General features: G+C 44.6%; 1 protein-coding gene across 1 annotated transcript; it reads left to right on the top strand.

The window, feature by feature from the left end:
* The first annotated feature begins 581 nt into the window (after positions 1-581).
* Positions 582-12252, top strand: rasip1 (Ras interacting protein 1). The gene is made up of 16 exons (XM_033640823.2): positions 582-864; positions 1564-1685; positions 1959-2410; positions 2584-2844; positions 2928-3169; positions 3257-3418; positions 3943-4147; positions 4232-4530; positions 4634-4795; positions 6485-6525; positions 6826-6980; positions 7099-7211; positions 9503-9797; positions 11261-11424; positions 11512-11653; positions 11747-12252. The coding sequence occupies exons 2-16, from the start codon at positions 1564-1566 to the stop codon at positions 11923-11925; spliced, it is 2994 nt and encodes a 997-aa protein (XP_033496714.1). The 5' UTR covers positions 582-864; the 3' UTR covers positions 11926-12252.
* The last annotated feature ends 363 nt before the right edge of the window (positions 12253-12615 follow it).

The raw sequence follows: 12615 nt of genomic DNA, 5'->3' as shown, positions 1-12615 counted from the left end.
GTAACTGACCCGCATTGACGACATATTTGGCCTGAAAATGCAGATTTCTGAGAATCTATCCCCTGCAGTGGGACACAACGACAACCTCCTTTCTCTTTCCATCACAATCTTCCTGTCGAAGAAAAGGTCAGGGATCACAGGTGTTTCTGTCGCTGCCTCTAGCTTCCTGTCTCGCTGTGTGCGTTTCCTTCACCCTCTTTCCAGCAAAACTTCAAACTGGGCCTCGTGTGTTTTCTGATGCAAGTGTTGTAATCATGAAATCACAGAGCAGATGTAAATGGCCACATTTTTGGGAACCTGTGAGAGCTATGTTTGACATAATTAAACTTTATTTGAAGGAAACCGTTACACCGTATTTGCCCAACTCATACAGACCAGATCTAGTAGCTTTATGGTATATAATACAGTATATGATATTCCCACTAAGGTCTCAAAGATTCATATATGTGTGTAAATTCACCCTTCCCTCGCTCTCAACCAATCTCTCCCTTTCTCCCTCACTCAGTCAGGATATAGGTGTTGTCCACAGCAAAGGAAGGAAATTCTGTCACTTAGAACAATGGGCCTGTTTCTCTATCTATAGACGCAGAGAGGCTGAGAGCCAGAGGGAGCAGATTTTAGTCCAGTTAGAGAGAAAAACGAAAGAAAAAACATACTTTAGTGAAGCGAACTAATTGAAGTAATGGATAGGAAGAGTTAGAAATGTGCGAGTAGACGCGTGACAGATTTAGGCCTTTTCAAAATGGAATTTCATCACGGGGACAAGAATACGTACGTGGTTATTAGATTACTTTGAGCTGGATATTTGAATTTCGTTGGCGGAGAATCAGCGTGACACTATTAAAGGATCCAAAGTTACTGTGGGTAAGTGCTAAATCTAACAATCTAACACTGAAAGCATTTGTATATCCTTTACTGTTTTGATTTAATGGTTTTTGAAATATTTCACCGCGACATCTAGGATAGGGTTAAAAACTGCCATCTTTTTTCTGTCTAGCTCGACAACAGCTAATTCTAAGTGTGGAAACACATGTCAAGGTATGACATGGGGTGATAATTTTGTTTAGGCCTCCAAATTCCACCTGTGAGGTGAAAAAACAGCAAGTGTGAGCCTTAATTTTGATGGTAATTTACATATAAGTGAGGCTGAGAATAGGACAGGCAGTGACCTTTGGAGTGGGTATTTCCCCGTCAGTGTAACAGCTGGTCCTGAGTCCTACAAAAGATGCTTCCTGTTTGAGAATGGGAAGCTCACACTTTGATTTTCAGAGGCTGATTGAGGGGTGTTTTGGGTTAATTTCTTTCTGTTTGCTTTCACCTTGTTGACAACCTGCTGCACATATCCTGTTGTTGTTGTTTTTTGATGGTGACATCATGCCATTGTTTTATTGTTTCAGTCCTGGCATTGCTGACACACATTCCTCACTACAGCATGGGGTAGATTAAGCAGATTAGGGGAAATGTGACTTTTGCTGTTTCTTGACAAAACTTCAGATTATTAATGTGGAAAGACACATTTGATCTTAATATGTGCATGTGTTTGTTTGTTTGTGTCTCTGTCAGATGGAGGGGTCTGGCAGTCCTCGCTTCAGAAAGCTCCATTTCCCAGTGGGTCTGTGGATCAACTCGCCCAGGAAACACTTTGCCAAGCTGGGGGGTCGCTGGCCCAGCGCTATTTCTGTCAAGTCAGTCTGAAGTTCTCTTCAACTCACTTGTTTTGCTTCTGTTGCGTGACTTTGATGCCAGTTGTTGTTTAGTTAGACTCCAGTGCCTGATTGTTGGATGAACAGTTTGTGTGTTGATGTCACCTTATCTCTCACTGTCATTTGTATCCCGTCAACCCTTCCCTGTTTTATTTTAGTCCTTGTTGTTTGTCAGTCATAATTCACAGCTGACTGGTCCCTTCCTTTCTCCTTCCTCTCTCCTCTATCTGTCTTCCCCTCCTCTGTTGTTCTCAGGTCGACCACCAGCTCTGACGCAGCCTCCCTCCACGAGGCCCCCTCTGCTCCTTCCTCTTCCCTTTCTAACTCCACCCCCTCGCTGGCTTCCCCTACCCCGTCCCCATCTCCTTCCCCGGCCTTCCTCAGGCCGCGGCCTGCCGGGCCCCAGTCCCGCACAAAGCGCCTTTCCCACCTCTTCCTGCGAGGGCGCTCTAACAGTGACAGGGACCGGGCGGTGGGGGAGAGGGAAAGAGAGGTTTGGGCACATTCAGCTGCCCCCACCTCCCACCACTACTTGCCGCCTGCCTCTTCTTCTGCCCCAGGCCTGATCAAGATCTACGGGGATGCCCTCTCCAGTGGGGCCAACTACCGCTCCCTGCTGGCCAACATTCACTCTACAGCTAGACAGCTCATCGCTCAGGTCATCACTCGGTACACTGAGAGGGAGAGGGAGGAGACAGATGACGCAGGTATGAGAGAGGGAAATTTTCTCTCATTTGGACCTCTGCTGCGACCCATTACTGGGAATTGTTTGCTCAAATATTTTTAACCAATTGGGAATGACTTAATATAAACATAAACAGCGGTGTTATGGAAAAATAATTACCCCCCTCTCCTCCTCCCTTCCTCCATTACCTTCTAGTTCTCCAGAAACACAGCCCAGAGGACTTCCTGTTGTGTGATGTCATTGGAAAGCCCATCCAGCAGCCAGATGGAGCTATCAAATGGGAGACAGAGTGCCGGAGAAGCGTTGCCCCATGGGAATGTCCCTTGTTGTTAGTGGACATGTGGCGGCCTAAGGATGGATTTGAGCGACGCTTTGAAATCCAGAGAAGGGAAGACTACGAGAGAGAAGAGAGGGAGAGGGAGAAGGAGCGTGAGAGGGAGGGAGAGAACTATCAAGGTATGTTCAAGACTCGACAGGCAGGTCTCTTTATACACGACACAGGGTCAGACTGATCCAAACTCTGGTTGTCTGGGCAACAGGTGTGCGCTGGCGGCGGAGCAGGATGTCATCAGGAGGTGGACCAGAGGAGAGCGAGCGCGGTCACCGTGGAAGGAACTCAGAGCTCAGGAGGAGCATCAGTGACATGAACCTAAGTCTGCGGCGTCGCCAAGGCAACCATGTCAGCAATGACCCACGTGGCTCCGGTAACCGGCCTAACAACAACGGAGGAGTGCAGGACAGGAAGAACATTGTGAGCATGATCAGCCCGCAGCCAGGAGAGGTAAAGAAGACAATGTGGTGAGAAAAACTGAATGAATCGTGCATTTGGCGTTCAGACCATCATTTCTTAACCTTCTTTTTTTTTCAGATTAGAGCTTCAAGAGCTGAAGCAAAGGTCGGATGGACAAACCAGCCAGAGGACGACAAGGATTACTCCAGCTGTGACCTGGAAGTGATGTCACAAAGTCTGATCCTTCCACCCACAGACCGACCCTACTTCCTGTTGCTGCAGGGTTACGATCAGAGCAAGGCGAGACACGCTGGCAGATGATATCACACACACAAACACTCACAAACAACACTCCCACACACATGGACCCATGCACATTTAGGTGGTATACCCCATAGCAAGGTGCATAAACACTGATGTGCACATTTGCAAACTAACAGGCATTTTTGTGGAGGATCTGTGCAGACGTACACGCGTGCACACACCCTGTGCATGACATCATACCTGCATGTCTGTAATCGCCACATACCATCAGGGTTTCCATCTCTTCACAAGCCTCTCCCATTCAGCATCCTGCACAAAACAGCCTCAGAGCAGCACAATGCCTCAACAATTTATCCAACGAAAGCATAAAACCCCTCTGTGTACATCACTTCATCGCACACAATGATCTCACACAGGTCTCCATTGTAACAAACTGTGACACACTTCATACCTTATCAGCCACCTTCTGTTCAAGTTAACATCTCTGAGATGGAAAATTGATATAAACCGTAGCACTTAAAAGATAACAGACCTCCCTGACTTTCTTCTGCTCTGTTTAGGATTTTGTTTTGTATATCATGGCGGGACATACGCATGTGTTTGGAAGGAAGCCCACAGTAAGAGAAAGAGAGAAGGATAGAGAAAGGGAGAGGAAGGGGAAGAGGCCTCTGAAGGTGGACACCTTCCTCTCTGCCCCTGACCTCTTGGCCAGACACTTACTGATCAGGAGAGACTCAGCTGTTCCTGAGGCGCCCGCCAGACAAGGTACCAAAACACTAACTCATATCATACTTGGATCCTTGGTGTTATGTTAAAGTCCACCTTAATCTAATATTCATTTCATCACAGCTCTGATGCGGCCCTTCAGAGGAGGAGCAGTCACACACAACGGAGTGGCCCTTTACAGGGAGACGGTCCTAAAGCCTGGGGATGTGATCGGTCTGGGGAACCACTTCCTTTTCCTGTACCGTGACCCCCGTGTGACCCCAGCTCCACCGCTGGCATTGACCTTGCCATGGCAGGCGGATGCCTCTATCACCTGCTGCCCCTCAGGGCTGGTGGACAGACAGGAAGCTCTCAGGCAGTACCTGGGATCTACGGAGGCAGAACTGAAGTTTCATCCTCGTCACGCAGATACTCTGTTACAGGTGAGACATGAGACAAAAAAAGCTTTTACTAACTATCCATTTATCCGGAATTATAAAGAAATAGCCTTGTTGACATATGTTGTGTTTATCCCTTTTCTTTTAGGAGATAATCTCCAAAAACTCCTCCCCAGACTCTGGAGGTGGGCCTTTAGCTCCTGCGTATCTCCTGTCAATCATGATAGATCATGCCTCCAAACACCTGGACCCCGCTCTCACACCACAGATATTACTCAAGTCTGCCAACCTAATCAAAGAAATTGTCTGGGTATGTTAAAAAAACAGCTTGATATCTAAAAAATTACATGTTGACTGTCCTGCTGGCCCCAGAGTTATGGTTCTGACCATGAGCCACAACAACCACAACAAGGTGGACCTTTGTCGCATGTCATTTCACATCTCTTTCTCTTACCCGATTTCTGTTTATCTTTCTAGCTCTGGCTCTACAAGAAAATCCTACTTAGACACAGCTCTGCATTAAGCTACATGCTAACACTGGCATGCTAACATACTCACAATGGCAATGATACCACACTCATGTCTGGCAGATATAATGTTAGCCACTTTCACCATCTTAATTTAGCGTGTTAGCAGGCTATCTTTTGATAATTCACAAACAAACATCTTGGATTTTTGGAGCCAGAAGGGACCATATTTGGACAATAGGGTGGAGATAACCCTAATGCTAGCTGCTAGCTTAATTAGTACAGCTCCTTTACGGCTATAGTTAACTGTGAATGCGAATGCTATTTTATGCTAGCAAATATAGGCTTAAAACCATTAAAACAAAATGCACCTAGAAGGTCTTTTAGTACAACCAAATGCTGAACAAGACTTTTTTAGAAGAACAAATGTTACAATTAGCTTTCATAAACTGAAAACACACTCAGCAGCCGCTCCCTTAATTTTGCATAACTTTAAGCCTAAACAATATTTAAACTGGCAAGTTATATAAAAATTCACCCCCTCATAGTTTTCATGAATAGATAAATTAGCTATAAAGTCCAAAAGTTTTTTTGTACCAGGCTGTAAACAAGGTTATTTCTGCTGTACAGTTTGGCATTTTAACACAGGTGTCTATGGGGATTGACTCGCCTCTGGAGCCAGCCTCAAGTGGCCATTAGAGGAACTGCAGTTTTTGGCATTTCTGCATTGGCTTCATTTTCAGCCACGGAGGTTGCTGCTTGGTATTTGGTCATAAACCAAAGTACTGGACAAATCATAATTTTGAACTGATGATGATGCTCAACTAAGGTTAGGGGTGCACCAAAGTTATCACTGAACCAGATTTTATGGCAAACCACTCTGGTAGTTGTTAAGACGTTTAAATAAAAAACAAAAATATCAACCTGCTGGTAATGCTGAAGAAAAAAGTCAGGGGATCACCCAAGTCAGTTGGATTCATCCTCTTGAAACCATGAATCCATGAATGTCAGTCCATCCAACAGCTGAGATATTATGGTGTGAACCTAGGTAGTGAACCGACTCATATTGCCATCCACAGAGCTGTGCCTCTAGCCTGGCTAAGAAACAACAGCTGAACATTTAAAATGTGCCCCGTGTTATGGTATGGTAACTGAAATAATGAAATACCTCATAGGATTAGTGGTGGTTCATCTGCAGTAACAACTGAACCGTGAACTTTTTTGGGGACAGTATTGCATGACAGCATGGCCATGACCTTTTTGAACCAGCTTGGCAGAAAAACATCAGGTAGGCAGATTCAGTCAGACAGAAAAACCAGCAGACAGACACGTGCCCTTCATTGTGGCCTGCTACGTTGTGGACAGGAGCAAGGATGAGCTGATGTCACTGCCCTCCTGCTGGAAAAAGTGCTGTAATTGTCCTGGCTGCAGGGCGAGACTCCGCTCCCCCTCCCCCTCCCCCTCCCCCTCCCCCACCCCCACCCCCACACTAACCCGACATGTCTCTTTTCTTTCTCCAACTCTCTTTACAGGATAACATTAAGGAATTTGGGGATAAGCATCCCACGCAAAAGTAAGAACATTTTTGTTCTACGTCATGTTTCCTCTGTTTAGAGATTTCCAGCTGAGTGATTCATGATACATTTGTGCTTGCATTGTTATATCTTTGGTAGATTTTTGTGGTATGATGAAAGCATTGTAACACGGTGATGTTAAAATATGGCTCAAATATAGCTGGGTAATAATAACTGGGTCTATTTTTACTCACAGTATGGTGTGTTTCTGTTTTAAAGCATAAACAAAACACTGACAGGAGAATGTTCACAAATATTTCACAGCTAAGATAACTTTGGCATGACATAAATGTGTCTAGCTCCACAGAGCAGGAAGGTGAGATAAGCACACCGAATGTCCAGAAACTGTCATCGGACCTGCGACCTCTGATGTTCTGGATGTCAAATGCCACAGAGCTCCTCAACTTCTTCCAGGTCAAAGTTGAGGTCATGGAGAAAGAGTGGGAGTTTGAGGGTGAGAGGGATTTTAAGATCCTTCAGAAGAGATGAATAATCACAGAACTTTGGCAAAGATGGACACAGAAACTAAAGCAGACGCAAAATCATTCATCTCACTGATCTTTTCTTTGAAGCTCCGGGGGACCCAGTTTTGACGGCCGACATGGACACCTGCTCAGAAGCTCTCGCGCAGCTGGATGACGTCATCATGCACACCTTCCAACAGTGTGTGTATCACCTCACCAAGGTACAGTTTGAATTTGCAACAGCTGCGACCATGTAGTGCCTCCATCCCCCCTTTATCACGCCCCCTTTTAACCAAGTGGCATGAACACAAACACACACCCTCACACACAAACACTTGACCTACATGCCAAATTTCAGCCTCCTAGGGCAAACTGTGGCCACCAAGGGCTTGGGAAATTGTTGTGGGCGGACCAACTGACAGAGCGAGCTACAGAGCTGCGGGTGCAGCTAAAACCAAGACATAAAGCTGTGTCCCAATTCCATACTACACACTAATTCTATACATTACACCACTTTTCTAATTATCACCATGTACTGTGTTAACAAACTCAACATACTTTACCATTTTACAGATGCGACGCCAGATCACAATCAAACTGCAACTTTGGAATACCACACTGCCAATTAAACTTCACAAAGAGACAGCAAAATATCTTTCTGAAGACTTAATACATATTTTTTTGTTTTCCAAGATGTTTCTGGAGCTGTCTCACCACCACCCACAATTTATTTTAATTTTTTCCAGCTGTGAGCAGCTCCTCCGGTCCCTTTGTGCTTTGCATTCTGGGAGAACAGAGTGCGTCAACAGCACACTTGAAAATTGACTGTATTTAATAAACATATCGTCTAATTTCAGTATACTTCCTTTTGTCTCTTTTCCAGTGTAAACACACTACATACTAAAAACCTGTTTAGAGTTAGTATGTAGTGTGGATTTGGGACTTGCCGACATCCACGCAGCCACATTAGAGGCTAACATGTTCACAATGAAAATGGGGAGCGTATCTGTGTTCCCAAGGTCTTTTGTTCCCCAGCTCAATATCTTCTTAAAGGAAAACATTGGTATTTTTAATCCTGGACTCTATTTGACCATGTTTTTGTGACTAAATGACTGATGGAGACAACAGTTTTTGAAATTGGTCCTGTATTGAGAGACACGGCTCCACCCGCAGCAGCGAAACAGGCTGCAATGTGATCCCTACGGGCAATTGGGCACTGTCAATTTACAGCCATTAAGATACTTGTTTTTGCCACTGACCGCATCAGATTATTACGAGACATGACTGACAACATTGTAGAAAAAACCCCACAGAGAAACGAAACATTTTCTCTTACTTTTTGCTGGTGTGTTTGTTATTGTGCCCAGTCTCGTTCAATTCATTCTGAAATCTTGCAAGAGGTGACTTGTTGCAGGAAATACAACGGTGGAAATGTTGGTGAGAGTTGGTGAGAGGAGCGATGGGAAGAGTTTGTTGTGCTGAAGTAAAGGAGTGTATCTTACTCTTATCTAAAGTTTTACAGTGTCATGACGAAAGATTTTGCTGATTTTAAAAATGTGGAAAAGTCAATGAGATTTCAGAACGGTCAAACCGTGTGTAAGTGAAAGACAAGGAAAACATTTCATGTTTCTATAGGGTGCTCTCTGTGATGTTGTCAGACACTTCTAATAACAATCTGAGCCTGTCAGAGGCAGAAACAAGCACTTCTAATGGACGTAAATTGATGTTACACATCGCCTGTAGGGATTGCACCGCAGTCTGTTTCGACAATGCAGCCGCAGCGGTCTCTCTCATTACTGGAACAATTTCAAAAATTGTCTCCATTAGTCACTTAGACACAAAAACATGGGAAAATGAGGTCCTTGTTCAAAAATACAGAAGTTTTCCTTTAATATGGCTCATTAAGGAGACCTTTATGTTCTCAGCAGTGTTTTTCCCTCGGCCAAATGTTCAGTGTATGTTTTCCATAGTCAGTATGTTGAAGTCACCCACCTACAGCTCATAACCTACTGGTGTTACACTCCTTAAAACATGCACCCTCAAATTTGCATTGGTATTAACACATGTATTCCCATGTTCACCATCTTAGTTTAGCATGTTAGCTTTGTGATCACAAAGTACAGCAGATAAATGACAAATAAAACATTTGACCCAATGATAATGTTAGAAAAAAGTCAAAGGAACACCAGTTCTTAGAATCCATCCAGAGGGGTACATGAACATCTGTAGCAAATTTCATGAAAATCCACCCAACAGCAGCTGAGAGGCTTCAATCTTAACCACAAACCTCATGGTGGTGCAAGAGGAAGAGTCAGAGGATTACCAAACTCAGCAGGATTCACCTTCTGGCAATCCATCAACATTTTGTTTAAGTCTTTCAATGGTAGACTGACTGAGAGAACTCTCCACCATCTTCTCCATCCTCATTTTCATCTATCCCAATTTAATCTGTCCCCTTACCATCCATCATTCCAGCAATAAACCCATATTGCTGTCCCTTCTGTCCACACAGACCCTGTACTCACTCCTCCCAGCTCTCCTGGACACCAACCCATTCTCCAGCGAGGAGAAAGAGAAGGAGAAGGACGGAGCTCGGGGTGCAGAGGGAGAGGAGAAGAGAGGAGAGGAAGGGGAGGTGGATGACGTGTCCACCTTGCCGCCCAGAGTCGCCGGGCTGGTGGAAGTGTATCGCTGTTCTCTGATGCTGTCGCGGGAGGCGTGTCTGTCCCCGCCACTCACCTCCCAAACCTTTGGCTACCTCTTCTTCTTCACCAACACCTCCCTGCTCAACACTTTGCTGGAGAGAGGTGAGAGGGCACAGGTTAAAGGTTAAAGGGAGCATGTGTGACTTTTGTTTTGGTCTGGAGATAATTGCTGTAACTCTGGAGAAGGAAATTTAGGTTGGTGGTTTGGTCCAACTACTAACCCAAAGCGCTGGTATTTTATGACCTGGGAATGAGACTCAACAATCAACTATCTTTCTCCAGAGTTACATACAGCACCTCTAAATGCTAAAATGCAGTGCAACAGTAGGACAAGTTATTTATAATACCAGTTATACAGCAATATCTAGTTTCTTACGTTAGGGTTGCAACGGTAAGAGATATTCAAGGTACGATAACCGTCTCAGAATTTATGGCGGTTTCGCAGTATCACAGTATAAAATAATTCATATTATGATCAGCTAGAATGTACCTTGAACCAGTGGTTCCTAAATGGTGGGTGGCGGTCCAAAAGTGGGTCACAGGTCCATTCTGAATGGACCGTAAGTGACTTGCAAACTAGTCAAGTTTGTAAAAAGTGCATTTTATTTTTAAGCAAGGTGAATTTTCAGCTTAGAGCTTTACTTTGATGTGCCGTTCCCTGCTGTTGAGTGATTGATTGACGGACAGCGACTTGACAAGAGACAGCAAAGTGTGACAACTGTCAAATTATGTATGTATCATGGTATACCTTGAAACCAATAGATCGCTGCAACCCCATCTTACAGTAAGCTCCTGGTCATACCAGACCAAGCAAGGCTTTAATGGCAAAACTTTGTGAGTGTATTACATTGAGCAATGGTGTTTTATTGTTTATGAAATATATTTTTAGATAGGTTAGATCAGGTTAGATAGTCTTGCCTTAAAGCTGTGGTAAGCAGTTTAATTTTTGCGTCATTGGGCGAAAAATCCTATAATAGACTTTGAGCCTATTTTAAATAAAGTGGTCTGAGAGAAGACTTGACTTGGCTCGGTTTTCAGGCTTTAGAAAATCTAGCTGGTGACGGGCGGCCAATCACGGGTCCTTTCAAAAAGAGCAGCTGTCAATCATGTAAATCACTGCTCATGAACTGTGGTGAAACATGGCAGCACTGATCAAATACGAATCAAGATTCTGTTACTGCATTGCCTAATTCTCGCCTCAGATGTTTTCAGAAACATATTTCAGTGTACTGTTTAGCTGTAAAATGAGAAAGGTTGTGACCCAGGCCACCATGTTGGAAACAGTCGAGCTGAAAAGAAGCAGTGCCCACTGCCCCGACCAACTTTCTCATGTTACAGCTAAACAGTACACTAAAATATGTTTCTAAAAACATCTGAGGTGAGAAATAGGCAATGTAGTGACAGAATCTTGATTCATATTTGATCAGCGCTGCCTAGTTTTACCGTTTGATCGCAGTTCATGAGCAGTCTCGGTTCTGTTTGCTTTCACAGAAAGTGACAGCAACTGAAAAAGTAACCTACTGTAGCTTTAAAGATTTTTGTCGTCCTGTTCTCTCTCTCTCTAGATGGACTGTTTTCGTGGTCCAGAGCGGTCCAGATCCGTACAAACTTGGACCTGGTGTTGGACTGGCTACAGGGGGCGGGACTCGGAGACATAGCCTCTGAGTTTATGAAGAAACTGTCAGTCACAGTCAACTTCCTTTGTATTCCCAAGACTCGTCTTATCCAGGTAACACAGCTACATGTGCAGGAAGCCCTCTGAGCCCAAAGATTATTAACTGTCATCTGATCTCTCTGTTAACCTCTCGTCTCCCAGTCGTCCTGGACCAGTCTACAGGAGGACCATGTCTTGTTAAGTCCTTCCCAGTTGCACCACCTGCTCACCCATTACAAGCTGGGTCCAACCAGAGCCCCGCCAGCATCCTGGGCCCCTCCACCAGGCACAGAGCTGAGTGGAGGTAACACAAATATAAATAAAACTAAGAGTAATAATCCAACTAGTGAAATGATCTGCTCAGTCAGCTGTTTCTTTTCCTACCCTGATCTTTCAGACATCTTTGAGAGCTTCCTGGACCATCCACCTCTCATCCTGCCAAATGAGACTCCACGCCTTGACCTCTCCCAGCCAATCCCCAGCCCTGAGCTCCAAAAGGAAGTGACACGTCTCCGCACCTTCTTGTGGGGACTCGACCAGGATGAGCTCCCCGCCAATCAGAGGACTCGGCTTTGAGGAAACCCATAATTGTCTCTCTATGGATGCTTCTCAGAAGTGAAAAAGAAAATCTCCAAGGACAACATCACCAACAAATGAACATGTCTGCATTTGGTTGCCTGGCTGTGTTTTTCCATATCAGTTCATGTATCCATTTAAATATTTTCAGGTAAAATAAATGTATTGGCTTTGGTATGTCTTTATAGGTTTTATTTTAAAGCAGCTAGTAAAACCCATGTCTGTCGGGCCACGCAGTGTTATGCTTTACGTGACTTGTTTTACTTGGCTCCCATGTATGTTTTTAAACTACTTGTTTTTAATAAAACACTGAATTCTAGTCCTAAAGACCTGCAGTTTCCGTGTGATCTTTGACAAGCCAGTTTCCCACAGCAGGGCCCCTGGGGCTTGGCACTCGCCTCAACATCAACACCAAAGGAATATTCCACAAGGTGGCGATGCAGGATTCATTCCCCTTTGACGTTAAATGATGAGTGTGCAGGTAGAATTGCTTGACTAAGGAGGCGATCATACAACTACATTATCGTCTGCTCCAGAGGCACACTCTCATTTCCTGTAATCTTGGGAGCTTTTTACGAAGGGAGGCCATGACTCAAGCAAGCAAATAAGACTGTGACGACCACACACAAAGGTTACCTTTACCAAGGTGAGCTGTTGTAAAGGTCAAAGCTGGTGACTTACGAGCAGGGG

This window comes from Epinephelus lanceolatus, chromosome 10 (assembly GCF_041903045.1).
Source record: "Epinephelus lanceolatus isolate andai-2023 chromosome 10, ASM4190304v1, whole genome shotgun sequence".
In the NCBI taxonomy this organism is placed as follows: Eukaryota; Metazoa; Chordata; class Actinopteri; order Perciformes; family Serranidae; genus Epinephelus; species Epinephelus lanceolatus.
This window is presented reverse-complemented; position numbering and strand designations above follow the sequence as displayed.